This window comes from Pagrus major, chromosome 12 (assembly GCF_040436345.1).
Source record: "Pagrus major chromosome 12, Pma_NU_1.0".
NCBI classification, from domain to species: domain Eukaryota; kingdom Metazoa; phylum Chordata; class Actinopteri; order Spariformes; family Sparidae; genus Pagrus; species Pagrus major.
The window spans coordinates 18,859,849-18,873,840 of NC_133226.1; the positions used below are offsets into that span (position 1 = coordinate 18,859,849).

General features: G+C 42.6%; 1 protein-coding gene across 1 annotated transcript in view; it reads left to right on the top strand.

The window, feature by feature from the left end:
* The window catches only part of znf462 (zinc finger protein 462), a 56,119-nt gene that overhangs the window by 22,275 nt on the left and 19,852 nt on the right, over nucleotides 1–13,992 (top strand). The window contains exons 2-5 of the mRNA XM_073478085.1: nucleotides 2,719–2,978; nucleotides 3,838–9,047; nucleotides 9,593–9,727; nucleotides 13,100–13,518. Of these exons, the coding sequence (XP_073334186.1) occupies nucleotides 2,759–2,978; nucleotides 3,838–9,047; nucleotides 9,593–9,727; nucleotides 13,100–13,518 (5,984 nt within the window). The 5' untranslated portion in view covers nucleotides 2,719–2,758. The remainder of the gene's footprint in view (nucleotides 1–2,718; nucleotides 2,979–3,837; nucleotides 9,048–9,592; nucleotides 9,728–13,099; nucleotides 13,519–13,992) is intronic.

Sequence of the window (13,992 nt, forward strand, 5' to 3'; positions counted from 1 at the left end):
TTCCTGTTAAGCATATATTTGTTGACTTTCTTCAAACTAAGTAACAATACGTTGTGCAGTTTGTTCATATGTAACATGCAGGTTTTTATACCTGACCGTTCGATCTCTGTGAGTCTTTCAAACCTGACGTATACTCACCCAGGGCTCCGGGGTGCAACTAAACATTTTCATTGGTCATATCGGTACGCCTGAAATTTAGCAGGTCAGATCAAGGAAATGTTGCCTTTAAAAGTATTTTTATTAAACACCAACTGGATGTACAGACGGTTGCTTTTGAACAAAGATTAGCCTATAAACACAGTTTCTGTAGATTAGATTGTTAACTTTTATATAAATTGACGTTATGATTAATTGATAATATTCTAGGTTGATTTATTTGAGTTGGTCTTGTTGCCTGGAATGTGATTTAAATTGTATTCCTGTATTCCCATTAATGGGTGCACCTAGACTGTATGCTGGTGCACCTAAATGAAAGATTTCGACTCACCAGTGCAACCAGTGTAAGAAAAAAGAGTCTGGAGCCCTGTTACAGTATAATTAATAGTCGTCAGGTGTCACAATTTCAATTATCAAAATCAAAAGCAGGATCAGCGATTCTCCCAGAATCTTTTTTTTCTCTTCACCCTCACCTAGAGGTGCAATGATTAATTGATAAGTTGTCAACTATTCATTTATTTAATCTGTTAATCAGTTATATCACACTTTTTTACTTGAAGCCTATTTTTTTTAAAGAAGATTTTTAAAATGTAAATGACGCTTGGGAGTAAAACTAATGATCTGTTGATCTTTAGAAATCAAGACTTGATAGTCTAACAATGGCATTGCCAGTGGTGCTGAAAAAAATATTTCAATGGAGAATTTAATCAAATCATGACCTTCAAATTGAGTGATGGATCTGCAGGATCGTGACCCTCGTAGTCATACAACAGTATTATGATTCACCTTCATTACTGCATCTCCAAGACAATTTGTTTGATTTTTTTTCCCTCAAAGAAAACGGCTCACAGAAATGAGAAACTTTCTGTGTCTTTTGTTTGATTTACTTCTTTTTGTGTTCAAAAGAAAGTGTGAAAAGCTCACATTGATCGGGTTTTGATTTAAGAGTCAAGGTTGTAAACTGTGCCCCGTGTTATTATACGGTTTCTGAGACAAAACGTCAGTTGATTAGACAGCCATGATGAAAGAGCTGTGAAATGATGGCCACATCATCCACATCCATTTTTCTGGCCAAGTCCAAACTGCAAAGCAGCACAAAGACATAAAGCCTTCATCTCTCAGCTGATTCATTCAATCTTATTTCAGAGCGCTTGATACAATCTGATGGAATAGTCTGCTCTAAATACTGAGCTGTGGAGCTGCTCTCCAGCTGTTGCTTATCCCAAGGTAATAAAAATGGGACAAATCAGCCCATAATCCCTCCTCAGTCCCTCCATTGTTCTTGGAATGATGCTATGCTAAAAAATGGGACCTTCTTAGTATTCGGAGTAACATCAGCATCTGCTGAATTCTCCGCTTTGTTATGTTTCGTCAGGCTTTGTATCAGAGCTCTATCAGCTTCAGGCGCTTTGGTGATTGAAAATATTCTAATTTTTCCATGACTTTGTGACTTGTTATTCATGTGGTTTTGTCTTCATCATGATACAATACACATTTGTTGCAGGGCCTAAATGAACAAATGTGTCTTCTGTATTTAATTTTTGAGAATAAGGCTTTTTTAATTTTTGTTTAATTTTTGTGGTTTGTTTATATTTTAGTGTCATATTTCAGTCGTACTTTTAGACTCATGCTTGTGTATCTCATCTCATGACTTTCACGTATTATGCAACATCAAAGCAATTCAAAATTAATCATTGGAAAACTTATTTATTTTCAGGTTCATCATTTATTTTGGGTTCCTACAAGATTAGGTTTATATTCTGTAATTTCCAAAAAAAAAAAAAAAAACACATCCGTTTTCTCATATGATCCAGTTCAGCAGCACTGTATTCCCCCTCTGTCTGAGATGCTCTGTTTTAGCTCCTGTCTCTTTAAGGGACCCTCTTCCGATTACCCAGTCTGCTCTGATTGGTCAGCTGACACATGCCTGAGCTCACTCTAGTGTCTCCGGTCGGCTCTGTCAACTTCCTCCGTGAATATAGGCAAAAATTATACAAATGTGCAACTCTGTGATATAGTGTGATGTCAAGACGTCATGGAGTTAAAGGCGGGACTACTGACGAGGTGTTTCTGTAGGAGAGAGGAGCTCTTCAGACTTTTTGAATTTAAAGACCTTTTAAATGCACAAGCACCTGTGTAACATACTGAAGGAAAAGAAAAAAGAAAAAGCATAATAGGTCTCCTTTGATGCTGGCAGTAATAATATATATAAATATACAAAAACAGTACATATTCTTTGTGAATGCACCTTGAAGAGGCTCCATAATGCTTGAGCAAATACCCATGAACATTTGAAAGCATTACATCTTTTGCTGGCCATTGTCTTACTTGTTGGAAATGTGTGTCATCTCCTGCACTTGATGATCCCTTGTTCACAGCAGGAATTGCCATTGTTAATCATGCTTGATCATCACAAAGCTTAATTTTATGGAAAGGACTTGTTCACTACACTGAATATGAAACCTTACAGGAAATTAGTCCTTAACATGACATGTATTCTAGCTTGTACTCTTTGGAAAAATGAGTCCTCCTGACTTTTCTTTCTCTCTCTTTTCTCTGTAGGTTTCCCTGATTTTCCAGGGAGTGCTCCCTCTTTTTAGTGATGGAGGTATTGCAGTGTGATGGCTGTGACTTCCGTGCCGAGTCATATGACGACTTGAAGACCCACATTCAGGAAGTGCACACTGTTTTCCTGCAGCCTGCAGATGCAGATGAGTCTGACTCTCTGAAAGACGAGGATGAAGATGAGGAGGAAGAGGAGAACTGCCAGGATAAGGATGAGAGGGATGACAAGGATTACACGCCTCCTAAAGCTGGAACGAGTAGGCCCAACCACATTAATTCAGATGTTACAGTTAATTTGTTGAGGATTAGGAAACACTTATTTTTTCTGTTTCAAAGAACTCTTTATAGTAGGATGATTGTTTGTTTTATTAAGGAGCATAAAAATTTATTGCGCTGTTGCTGGTTTTATTGAGAATCTAAATCTGGGCTGTTCAAAGTGGGGCCCGTGGGCCAAATTTGGCCCAACATAAGGTACAGTTTGGCCTGCTGGAAGTTTTATTTTTGTAAGGTAAACTGCTCTTTAAATATGGATTCCTTATTTTACGCATTAAAGTGTGTTTACAGGTCTTAGGATATACTGCTGCATCTATGGAAAAAAAGTAGCATGAACCCTTTTTCTGGCTGCATGTAATCTGAAAAATTGCCTCCAGTGATGTCACTCAGCAGCAAAGTTGTGGGTAATGTAGGCAGTCCACTGGTCTAACATTGCACTCCTATATCACTGTTGGACTCATTATGGACAATTTAAAAGCAAATTATCAAAATCAATACAGCCGAATCAGATGTATCGCCTCTTTTATTCCCTGCTGCCTACATTACCCACAATGCATCTCAGCCACTGAGTGACATCACTGGAGGCAATTCATGAGATTACATGCAGCTTTCTTCAGAGCCAAAAAAGGATTTATACTACTCCTCTGTAAACACACTTTAATGTGTAACATTGCTTCAATAGGCGCTTGATTTTGGTACTTGCCCACAATTTAATTTTAGTTTTGACCCTCCTAGAGAAAAAGTTTGGACACTACTTGACTAAATAATGGCAGGAAAATGTTATTGTGATTTACAATTTTTCCCCAGACATCTCACACACTCTCTCTTCTTCTTCTTTTTTAGGCCCCAACTCTACTGAAAGTTCCACCCCAGCAACACAAAAGCAGACCGCCGAAACCCATCTGCCGTTTTACCAGTGCAAGTTCTGTGTCCGTTACTTCAGATCGAAATCATTCTTAAGAAACCACACCAAAAAAGTGCATAACGTTGTAGAGGAAGATTCGGATGCAAGTATCTCCTCACAGACAGCTAAGCAGCCCAGCTACACTGTTATAATGCACAATGACCATTCAAAAGTGTATTCCTGTCAGTATTGCACATATAAGTCTCCACGCAAAGCAAGGATAATTAAACATCAGCTTATGTATCATAACAAAGTTCCCTCAGAGAGCACTGGAGATCCTTCCACCGAGACCGGGGAGGAATCTGACTCGGCCAGCGGACTCATGAAGGGAACATTTGCCTGTGAGTGGTGCGACTATCAGACTGACCAGAAAGACAGCTGGACCAATCACGTGGTGAAAGAACACAGCGACAAGGTCAAGATAGTTTCCTGCATTGCAGAGCTGGAAGGAGAGGCAAGTGCAAGCTCGCCCAAACCAGATTCTCCCTCCGCTTCCCGAAGCCCGACTAGATCAAAGATGAGTCTCACTGGGAAGGAAGATTCAGGAGCAAAACCAGCAGAAAACACGTTGGAGGATACAATCCCAGAGCTCTCATCCTTCCAATATGCACAGATAAGTGCCGTAACACCCAATAGCACAGGTTCCTCCATTTTGTCCAAGAGGTTTGCTTCATCCGATGTCTCCAACAGTGTCACAGAGATGGATGCTAACTTACTCAACGAGGAAGACTCTAGGAGCAGCCTAGAGGATGATGATGAAGAGGAGCTGGGTGATATAGATGATCCCAGCTATACTGGGACGCTGTCAGCAGATGCAAAGCAGCTTTTAACCGACGACGATAATAAATTACTGGAGACTAAAGGAATACCGTTTAGGAAGTACATGAACCGATTTCAATGCCCCTTCTGCTCCTTCCTCACCATGCACAGGAGGAGCATCTCCCGCCACATCGAAAACATCCACCTCTCTGGTAAAACCACCGTGTATAAATGTGATGAATGCCCGTTTATTTGCACCAGCCCACTCAAACTAGGCACGCACAAAAAGAGCCACAGCTCCTCAGATTTAGATACCATGGACCTAACAAGTGACAGCCCGGATCCTCCGAATGATGCTGCAGAGCCAGTCAATGGCGGTAATGTCAGCTCCAAAGTCAATGGAAAAAAGATAACCAGCACATCCAACGACCAGCAGAACCCTCATCGCTGCACGCTCTGCAGCTTCTCCACCACCACTCTGAAAGGTCTGAGGGTGCACCAGCAGCATAAGCATTCCTACTGTGATGACCTAGATCCCACTGTCTTTGAAAGCCAGCTGACTGACCAGCAGGACTCTGAAGTGGACGCTTCTCCGATCTTTCTACAAAAAACCCAGACCTCCATTTTAGGACTTGCCACCAAAAAGTCCTTAGTTACAGGGAAAAGAGCCAGGAAGTCCATTAATGACTTGCCTTTGGATTTATCCTCAGTTAAGAAGAGAACTAGAATTGATGAAATTGCCAGTAACCTTCAAAGTAAGATAAGCCAAAGCCAGCAGGACATGATCATAAACCTAGATGACATGGATGAGGAAGATGCAGGAGAAAATCATGCAGGTGCTGATAAAGAGGATAGAGAACATGATAATAAGAACCCTGTCTTCGCTTATAACAGCCAGCAGCTTCATGCAAGAGAGTCAGTGATCCCTCACGAGGGGGGCAGGATAGGGAAAAGAAAAAGCAACCCTAAGTCAAAACCTCGAAACATCCCGATATCCTTGACTCTCTCAGACGATAGTGAGAACATCTCTGCTGATCCTAGCGACAGCACCAGCCAAGAGAATGCTGATTATTCAGAAGAACCAGGAACGGCACGTTTCTACTGTAAACACTGTGATTACCACAACAAGTCAGCTCGTAGCGTCAGCACACATTACCAGAGGATGCACCCTTACATCAAGTTCAGCTTTAAGTACATCCTGGACCCCGAGGACCAGAGCGCGGTCTTCCGCTGCTTAGAGTGCTACATCGAATACACCAATTACAACGATCTTCACCAACACTACATGGATCACCACCCTGAAGCGAGCAACGTGCTCAACTTCAACCAACCAAACCTGGTATACATGTGCCGCTTCTGTTCGTACACGAGCCCCAACGTCAGGAGCCTAATGCCCCATTACCAAAGAATGCATCCTGAGGTGAAAATCAACAATGCTATGATCTTCTCCAGCTATGTCGTGGAGCAGTCCCAAAAGACGGGTGAATCACAAACCCTGAGGGAAATATTGAACTCTGGCCCCAAAAATTTTAACTCAGCCACCTCAACCCCAAGGTCCTCCTCGAGTCCAGTGCCGAAAACTGTCTCCAAGACCCCTGAAGCCAGCGCTGAACCAGAGCCTCTCAAAGAATCTGTGGGTAGTAATGTTGTCGTCTATGATTGCGATGTGTGTTCTTTTGCTAGCCCCAACATGCACTCTGTTTTGGTCCACTATCAGAAGAAACACCCAGAGCAAAAGGCATCTTATTTCCGTATCCAGAAAAACATGAAGGTGGTGTCAGTGGATCAATCACCATCTGTCGCAAACTCTTCTTATAATCTAAGTGTGGCTACGCCTCCGAAACAACAGAGCGCAGCACTATATGGATCTGATGAAGAAATGTACTACTGTAAACACTGCGTGTACAGCAACAGGTCTGTTGTTGGCGTGTTGGTCCATTACCAGAAGAGACATCCAGAAGTAAAAGTAACAGCAAAATATATCAAACATGGCGCCCCCACTCCTGGTTTGATGAAATTGATGGATGAATTGCAAATTGCGGCTCCAAAACAGTTTTTGAAGCAATTTCAAAACAACGGACACGATGGATCCAACAACTCAAGCCCTAAACCAGGAAGCGGTGAGAAAGGTGAGGACGAGCTCTTCTTTTGTCAGCACTGTGATTACGGCAACCGGACTGTTAAAGGAGTGCTCATTCATTACCAGAAGAAGCACAGGGAAACCAAGGCCAATGCTGACCTCGTACGTCGTCACACTGCTGTTGTCCGGAGTCAGCGCGAGCGTGCTCAGATGGTTCAGTCGAGTAGTGTCTCCTCTGCCATGATCCCGGCTCCTCCAGAACCTGAAAACTCTACGTCCTTGCGTTCCCTTAAGTGCAGACACTGTTCCTACACATCCCCTTATGTCTATGCCCTGAAGAAGCACCTGAAGAAAGTGCACCCCACTGTGAAAGCCACAGCCATGACCATTTTACACTGGGCTTACCAAGATGGCATTCTGGAGGCTGGCTACCACTGTGAGTGGTGCATTTACTCCCATGCTGAACCCCAAGGCCTGCTGCTCCATTACCAAAGACGCCATCCTGAGCACAACGTCGACTACACATACATGGCCAGTAAGTTGTGGGCTGGTCCGGAGACCACCCAACAAGGGGGCAATATAGAAACCAAGCATTACAAATGCAGAGACTGTGCTTTTGAGGCCTGTACAATATGGGACATCACCAGTCACTATCAGGCAGTGCACCCATGGGCCATTAAAGGGGATGAATCTGTGCTTTTGGATATAATCAAAGGAAATGGCTCGGCTGAAAAGATCCAGCAGCAGGTTGTCAAAGAACACTTGTCTTTCAGTTCTGTTGAAGATGACGGAGCACTGATCATCGCCACCCCGCCTCAAGAAAGCAACCCCCACCCTTCCCATCCACGTCTTTCCATCTCTAACAATCCTTATCAGTGTACTGTATGTCTGTCCGAGTACAACAGCCTCCACGGCCTCCTCACTCACTACGGGAAGAAGCACCCGGGCATGAAAGTAAAAGCTGCAGATTTTGCACAGGAAGCAGACATCAACCCCAGTTCTGTGTATAAATGTCGTCACTGTCCGTATGTCAACTCCCGCATCCACGGCGTCCTGACTCACTATCAGAAAAGACACCCGCTAGTGAAAGTCACTGCAGAAGACTTTGCAGATGATATAGAGCAAATCGCTGACTTAAATGAAGGAGATGACAAGTGCAAAACTCAAAGGCAGGGCTACGGTGCGTACAGATGCAAAATGTGCCCGTACACACATGGGACACTGGAGAAACTTAAAATCCATTATGAGAAATATCACAATCAGTCGGCCTCGGATATGTTTGCTGCCTCTGTGACACCTTTCTCTCCCGGTAGGGATACAGAGCCAGTAGCTGAATGCAGTGCTAGTAATTTATCAAGTGCAGCAAAAGTCCAGGAGGTCAGTGAATTGGACCTTGCCCTCTCCCAGTTACCCATCAATAAGACAAGCAAACATGCTATATTCAAGTGTCAGCTCTGCAAATACTTCTGCTCCACCAGGAAAGGCATCGCTCGCCACTACCGCATCAAGCACAACAACGTCCGTGCTCAGCCAGAAGGCAAAAACAACGTCTTCAAATGTGCTCTTTGTGCGTATACAAACCCTATACGCAAAGGCCTGGCAGCACACTACCAGAAGCGGCATGATATCGACGCCTATTATACACACTGTCTGGCTGCTTCCAAGACTATGACCGAAAAGCCTACCAAAGTGGTGGCATCCCCGCCGCCAGAAGCGGAAAATTCAGAGATGAGTGAAGACTTACGTTTGGCTGTGGAGAGACGACGGTGCTCTCTTTGCGCATTCCAGGCCTTCAGCAGGAAGAGCATTGTCTCACACTACATTAAACGCCACCCAGGTGTCTTCCCCAAGAAGCAGCATGCCAGCAAGCTTGGTCGCTACTTTACTGTTATCTATGCCAAAGAACCCGAGAAGATTCCTTGCAGCACGGTGGTAGAGGAAGACAAGGAGATCCTGGAGGTTCCACTCGAGCCCGAGCAGGACGCAGATATTGAATGGCTGCCATTCAAGTGTCTAAAATGCTTCCGGTTGTCCTTCAACACAGGCGAGCTGCTCTCTATGCACTACAACGACCACCACAGCAATGACTTGAAGAGGGACTTTTTGGTAGCGCCCGGTCCCGGGGATGAAGACTCTGAGTTGTACCAGTGTTCTCACTGTGAGCTCAAGTTCCTGGCTCTCCCAATCCTGGCTAAACATCTGTTGAATCACAATGAGGAGTTTCAGAAGAGGGCCATGAGGCAGGAGAGGAGGAGGCAGCTGCTCAGCAAACAGAAGGCCGCAGAATTACCAGAGAATAAACTTGAGAAGGTGAGCTAAGATACAATACCTTATTTTTTCATTAATATCTGAGAGCATACTCTCAATCTACTGATGCTGTAGTCACAAAGTGCCACTGTCTATCATACTACAGGTGTTTTTTAACTCCTGAAAGTCTTTTGACAGCTCATAGAGACATATCGTATCACTGAGTGTATTGTTAATTGATCATAACATGACAATCATTGCAGTAGTCCTATCCTGCCAAAATGGAATTAAAGAGATAATTATGTATACCAGATTGGCCCTTTAATGTCACCAAGAACATATAACCATGCATGATCGTGAGATTTGATAATTAGTTTCATAATAAGTTCATTAAAATACCATTGCTCTAATTGGAGAACAGTAACAATCTCTAACTTCATAGAGAGAAAAGAAATATTAGTATCTTCTAACTGTGGCAAAAACATCATCTTTTTCAGATAGATTCATAGGAGTGAATAGCTCTAGATATATAACACTGTTGTTATATCTTGTCAAGTTGTCAAACAACTAAACCTGGTTCCTTTTTGTCCTTCTTTTTCCGTGAACAGGAAAGCCTTGTAAATAAAGCTCCCATAGGATTCAGGTGTAACTTCTGCGTAGAGGTGCACCCCACCATCCGAGCCATCTGCAACCACCTTAGGAAGCACGTCCAGTATGGAGAGGTCAAGGAAGGACATGTCAAGGTAAAATGAGTTGGATTTATTTTACATGTCTTCAGTCCTATTGTAGTATTTAGCTTATTCAACTGGGAATTTGTTATATCACATTTAAAATACTTTCATATCGACTATGTCAATGTTAAACATATTTATTTAAAATGAGACTGAATTGATTCACGTTAATTAAACCCCGGTTCCTAAAAAGTTGGGAAAGAGTAAACTAAAATACAACACATCACAGTTTTCTTTTTTAATACGGCAATTGTTGTTTAGTAGTTTGTAACTTTCTTTCCAAGTTAGATGAGAAGATCGAAAATCACTTTCATATACGTCCAGCTAATTTAAAGCTGCAGCCAGTAGCTGAATTAGCTTAGCCTAGCAAAAAGACTAGTGCTTGACCAATGTATCAAGGCCGATATCGGTTTATCATAGATATATTGGTATTGGCTTAGATGTTGTCCAATATACACTGATACAAAGAGTTGTTGTTGTTTTGTTCTACAGAACATAATTCAGAAAAAGATGCTTGTTTTAATGTATAAGGTTTACATTCCCAGTATTGTTAATGTTGATTGTTTTTACTCCCTGATATTGGTGTCGGCGTTGATACCAGAAATCGAGTATCAGTCGGGTTCTAATAAAGACTAAAAACTGGCAAAAAATTGTAAAGTTTAAAGGTGTTTTTCTCTCTATGCTAAGATAATGTGCTTGCTGTAGCCTGATGTTTGGTGTACAAATTTTAGACTCTCATCAGAGAATAAGTCCATTTCTCCAAAATGTCACACTATTCCTTTAACTAATAGTGCAGCTACAACAGCTCTACTTCAGGGATTAAGCAAAAGTGATAACAACATTATAGATTTTTTTTTTTTTTAAGCAACACTTAAAAGGCCCACTTTGTCTGTCCCCAGTGTTTCTGTCTTGTAATCTAACTCTCATCCTCCTCGCTCCACACTGATCTGTTTTACTGAACTGGGGTTCTGCTTCCCATTCTGTTTATTACTGACGGAGGCTTCTGGGTAGACAGTCTGTCAGCTTCCCCCAGAGAAAACAAGCAACGCTGTCCCACTGCAGTGGAGGGGGAGGAGGGTGAGTGGAGGACAGAGTGGTGAGCCATAACTTTTAGGGCAGCGGCGGGTAACCATTCGAACATTAGTATTCCACTGAGGCTGCCAGTGAGGGGAACAGGCCTGAGGATCCAACGCCTCACCCAAACGGAGGCCTGGTTCTTCCGTCAGACACTCAGTCTGTCTTTTATGTATTTAAGATGAGATGGTTTGAGGCCACGGGGAGTGATTCACTTTGGCAGCTGAGGTCTACTAAAATAAAGGGAGTACTTCTGGGGCGACTTTGACTTGGTATCTTGAGTATGTGGGATAAAATGTTAACTTGTGTAGCTAATGGCACTTAGGTTGCAAGCAGTCATGGGCTACAACACAATGACCGTATTGATGATACAACAGTTGGAATGAACTGTATGTTTTACACATCGCAGAGTGTTGCTTTTTATAGTAACGTGGACACAGTTGCTGCGATGGTTTTTAATACAGTTGGATGAAGCACAGGCTGACAGTTCAGCCAGGGCAGACTGGATGGCAAGGTTGGGTCTGTGGATGCCACATCTTATTTATGGCTGCATGAAGTGCAGGGTCAGGTCCTTCCACAGAAAGAATGAGCTTCCTCGGGGCAGTAAAGAAGTCATGGTGATTGTCCGTCCACTTGTGACGACTGCAGAAACCAGCCTGCAGACGGAGGGGAGAAGAAGAAATACATAGAGGAGTTTTGCTTTGCAGTTGGCAGAATACAAAACAAAACTGTGTGAATTTGTTTTAGCTCTTTATCTGTTGTTTCTTTTCTGGGTGATTTAGCATCAGCAGCAGTTCATAATGAAACAGCTCTGGTAGCAGCAGACAAAGAATATTAAACACTCAGAATAGATGCTTGTGGCCTGGTATAAAGATAGGAGTGGGCGATTGATTTTGTTAAGACGGATTTTTATTGCATTACAGTTAAAAGATGTAAGAGAGTTGGAGACGATATGTAGGAAAGCTCCTGGGGAGATTCAAGGGAGTCGGACTCGAATTTTCCTGTCACATTCCATTTGGATATTGCAATTAACTCAATATCAAGCAAGAGTGGTGTGTCAGTAAATACCGGCAGACAGCAGAGTTTCAGGTCAGGAGTGGAGTTGGCCTAAGGATACTGTTAAAGCTTGTCTGTACTGGACTTCTTGGACCAGAAACATTTTAATTTTGCCCCTCATGCAGGCTCATGTTTTGGCTGTTTCTGACAAATAGTTCAAGATAATAGAAAGGCTTTCGGGTCAATGATATACCCACATGTTGATCTTTAAATATTCAGTACTCAGGCATAATGTAATCAGCTTCAGGTACAGAGGGTGAGTGAGAGAGCTGTGACTTGATCTGATATAGATAGAAGCAGTGGTGTGAGACAGATATTTAAAACTGGTCCTTATGTGCTGTGAGGGTTTCCTGATCTTGGAAAAAAGGGTTAGAGTTTCAAGACTCGAAGTGATTCCCTTATTGAGCAGCTATTTCTGTCATCTGGTAGCTGGTATCAACAACGGACCATTCAAATAAATTGTCACCCTTTGTCTTTGTCAGACTTTGTCAAAAAGGACCCAGACAGGCAGGTTAAACTAAATGCAAGCTTTATTAAAATAAAGTTGAGATCCAAAGTCCAAAACCTTAGATACAAAATCCGAAGGCCAGGCAGCAACAAGGCAGGCGAAGTAAAGTCCAGAAAAATAGAGTCATAGAAAATCTTGTTTTTAATTGTTGTATTTACTCCACTACATTTATTAGATAACTTAAGTTACTAGTAACTTTGCGGATTACATCATCATTGCTTTTTGAAATTAGTTTATTTTATCGGCAGTTGAATAAAAAAAAATAAAAATGCTGAATCTTGGATCCGATAACTGGCCAGGTCAATATATCACTCGACCCCGTAGTAAACAGTAAATAAATACACGTAACTGACTTTTACTTGTACCTGTGACACTTAAGTACATTTATTGCCAGAGTTATCTTACTGATATTTCTTTTCTCTAGTCTTCATTTGCATATGTTTGGTATTGAGGTAATGCAAAAGTAATGGAAAGTAATCAAGTTGCATTACTTTAATATTAAAGTAATGTAACTACTCAGATTAGGTTGCTGACTACTGATTAGTCAACAGGTAATTAGTAACTGTAATTCTCTCCCCACCTTGTCTGCTATATAAAACAAGAAATGACCAAAACCAGAACCCAAACCCTGACAATCTTTCTCTTTTTACTGCATTGTTGTGCGCCCGCATCAGGAAAAGGCATTGACAGACAAAATCACCAGGCACAGAAAGGTTAATCAACATCTTCTCTTCTTTGTTTTGCAGCAGGAAGTCAGCGAGGTCCCCCTGACGCTGCCTTCAGAGAGCCTAACTAACGGCGACCTGCAGGAGGATGAAGCGGCTGAAGCAGACGACCTTGAGAGACCCGCAGCTACAATGATGGGTCCGGCCTTGGTTTCCACAGCCTCTGATGATGTTAAGGCGGAGGCGCTGGAGCCAGAAGCGGATGCTATCGAGGGAAGGGCGGCAGCCCTCGTGGCTGCGGCGAGGGCCGTGGTGTCAGAGGACCAACTGAAGCAGCGATTAACAGCAGGGGGTCACCCGTGTGCCCAGTGTGATCGAGTCTTCATGTCCATGCAGGGACTGAGGTCTCATGAGAGGAGCCACTCAGCCATGGCGCTGTTCAGCAGAGAGGACAAATACAGCTGCCAGTACTGCCAGTTTGTCTCACCCTTCAGACACAAGTAAGTATGGAGTAGTGTCCCCTCTCTATCAGATAATACTTAATAAACTTCGTCCAAGATAGAAACATGTGTTCCATAATCTTATTTTTTAACAAACTGTGCAGATCCTTTAAAGGAACAGTTCATCCTAAAATCAAAAATGCACATTTTTAGTGCTATTCATCCATCAGACTGCTCTGGTGTGAGTTGCCGAGTTTCAGAGGTATCAGCTGTCTGCCTTTTCTGGTATATAATGGAACCTGATGGCACCAAATAATACATTTGAAGAAGTCAAGAGCAATGTGTCTTCCCAGAAATCATGACCCAGTTACTCAAGATAATCCACAGACCTTGTTGTGAGCAGTTAGATGCAGGAACTATTTTCTTTCTACCAAACCACAGCTGCTAAAAGTACCAACACACAGAGGAAAGCGTGCATGTACTTTCAGAGGAGAGGCTCTTGCCCGTGATAGCGCGGGTTGCAAACGTTGATGG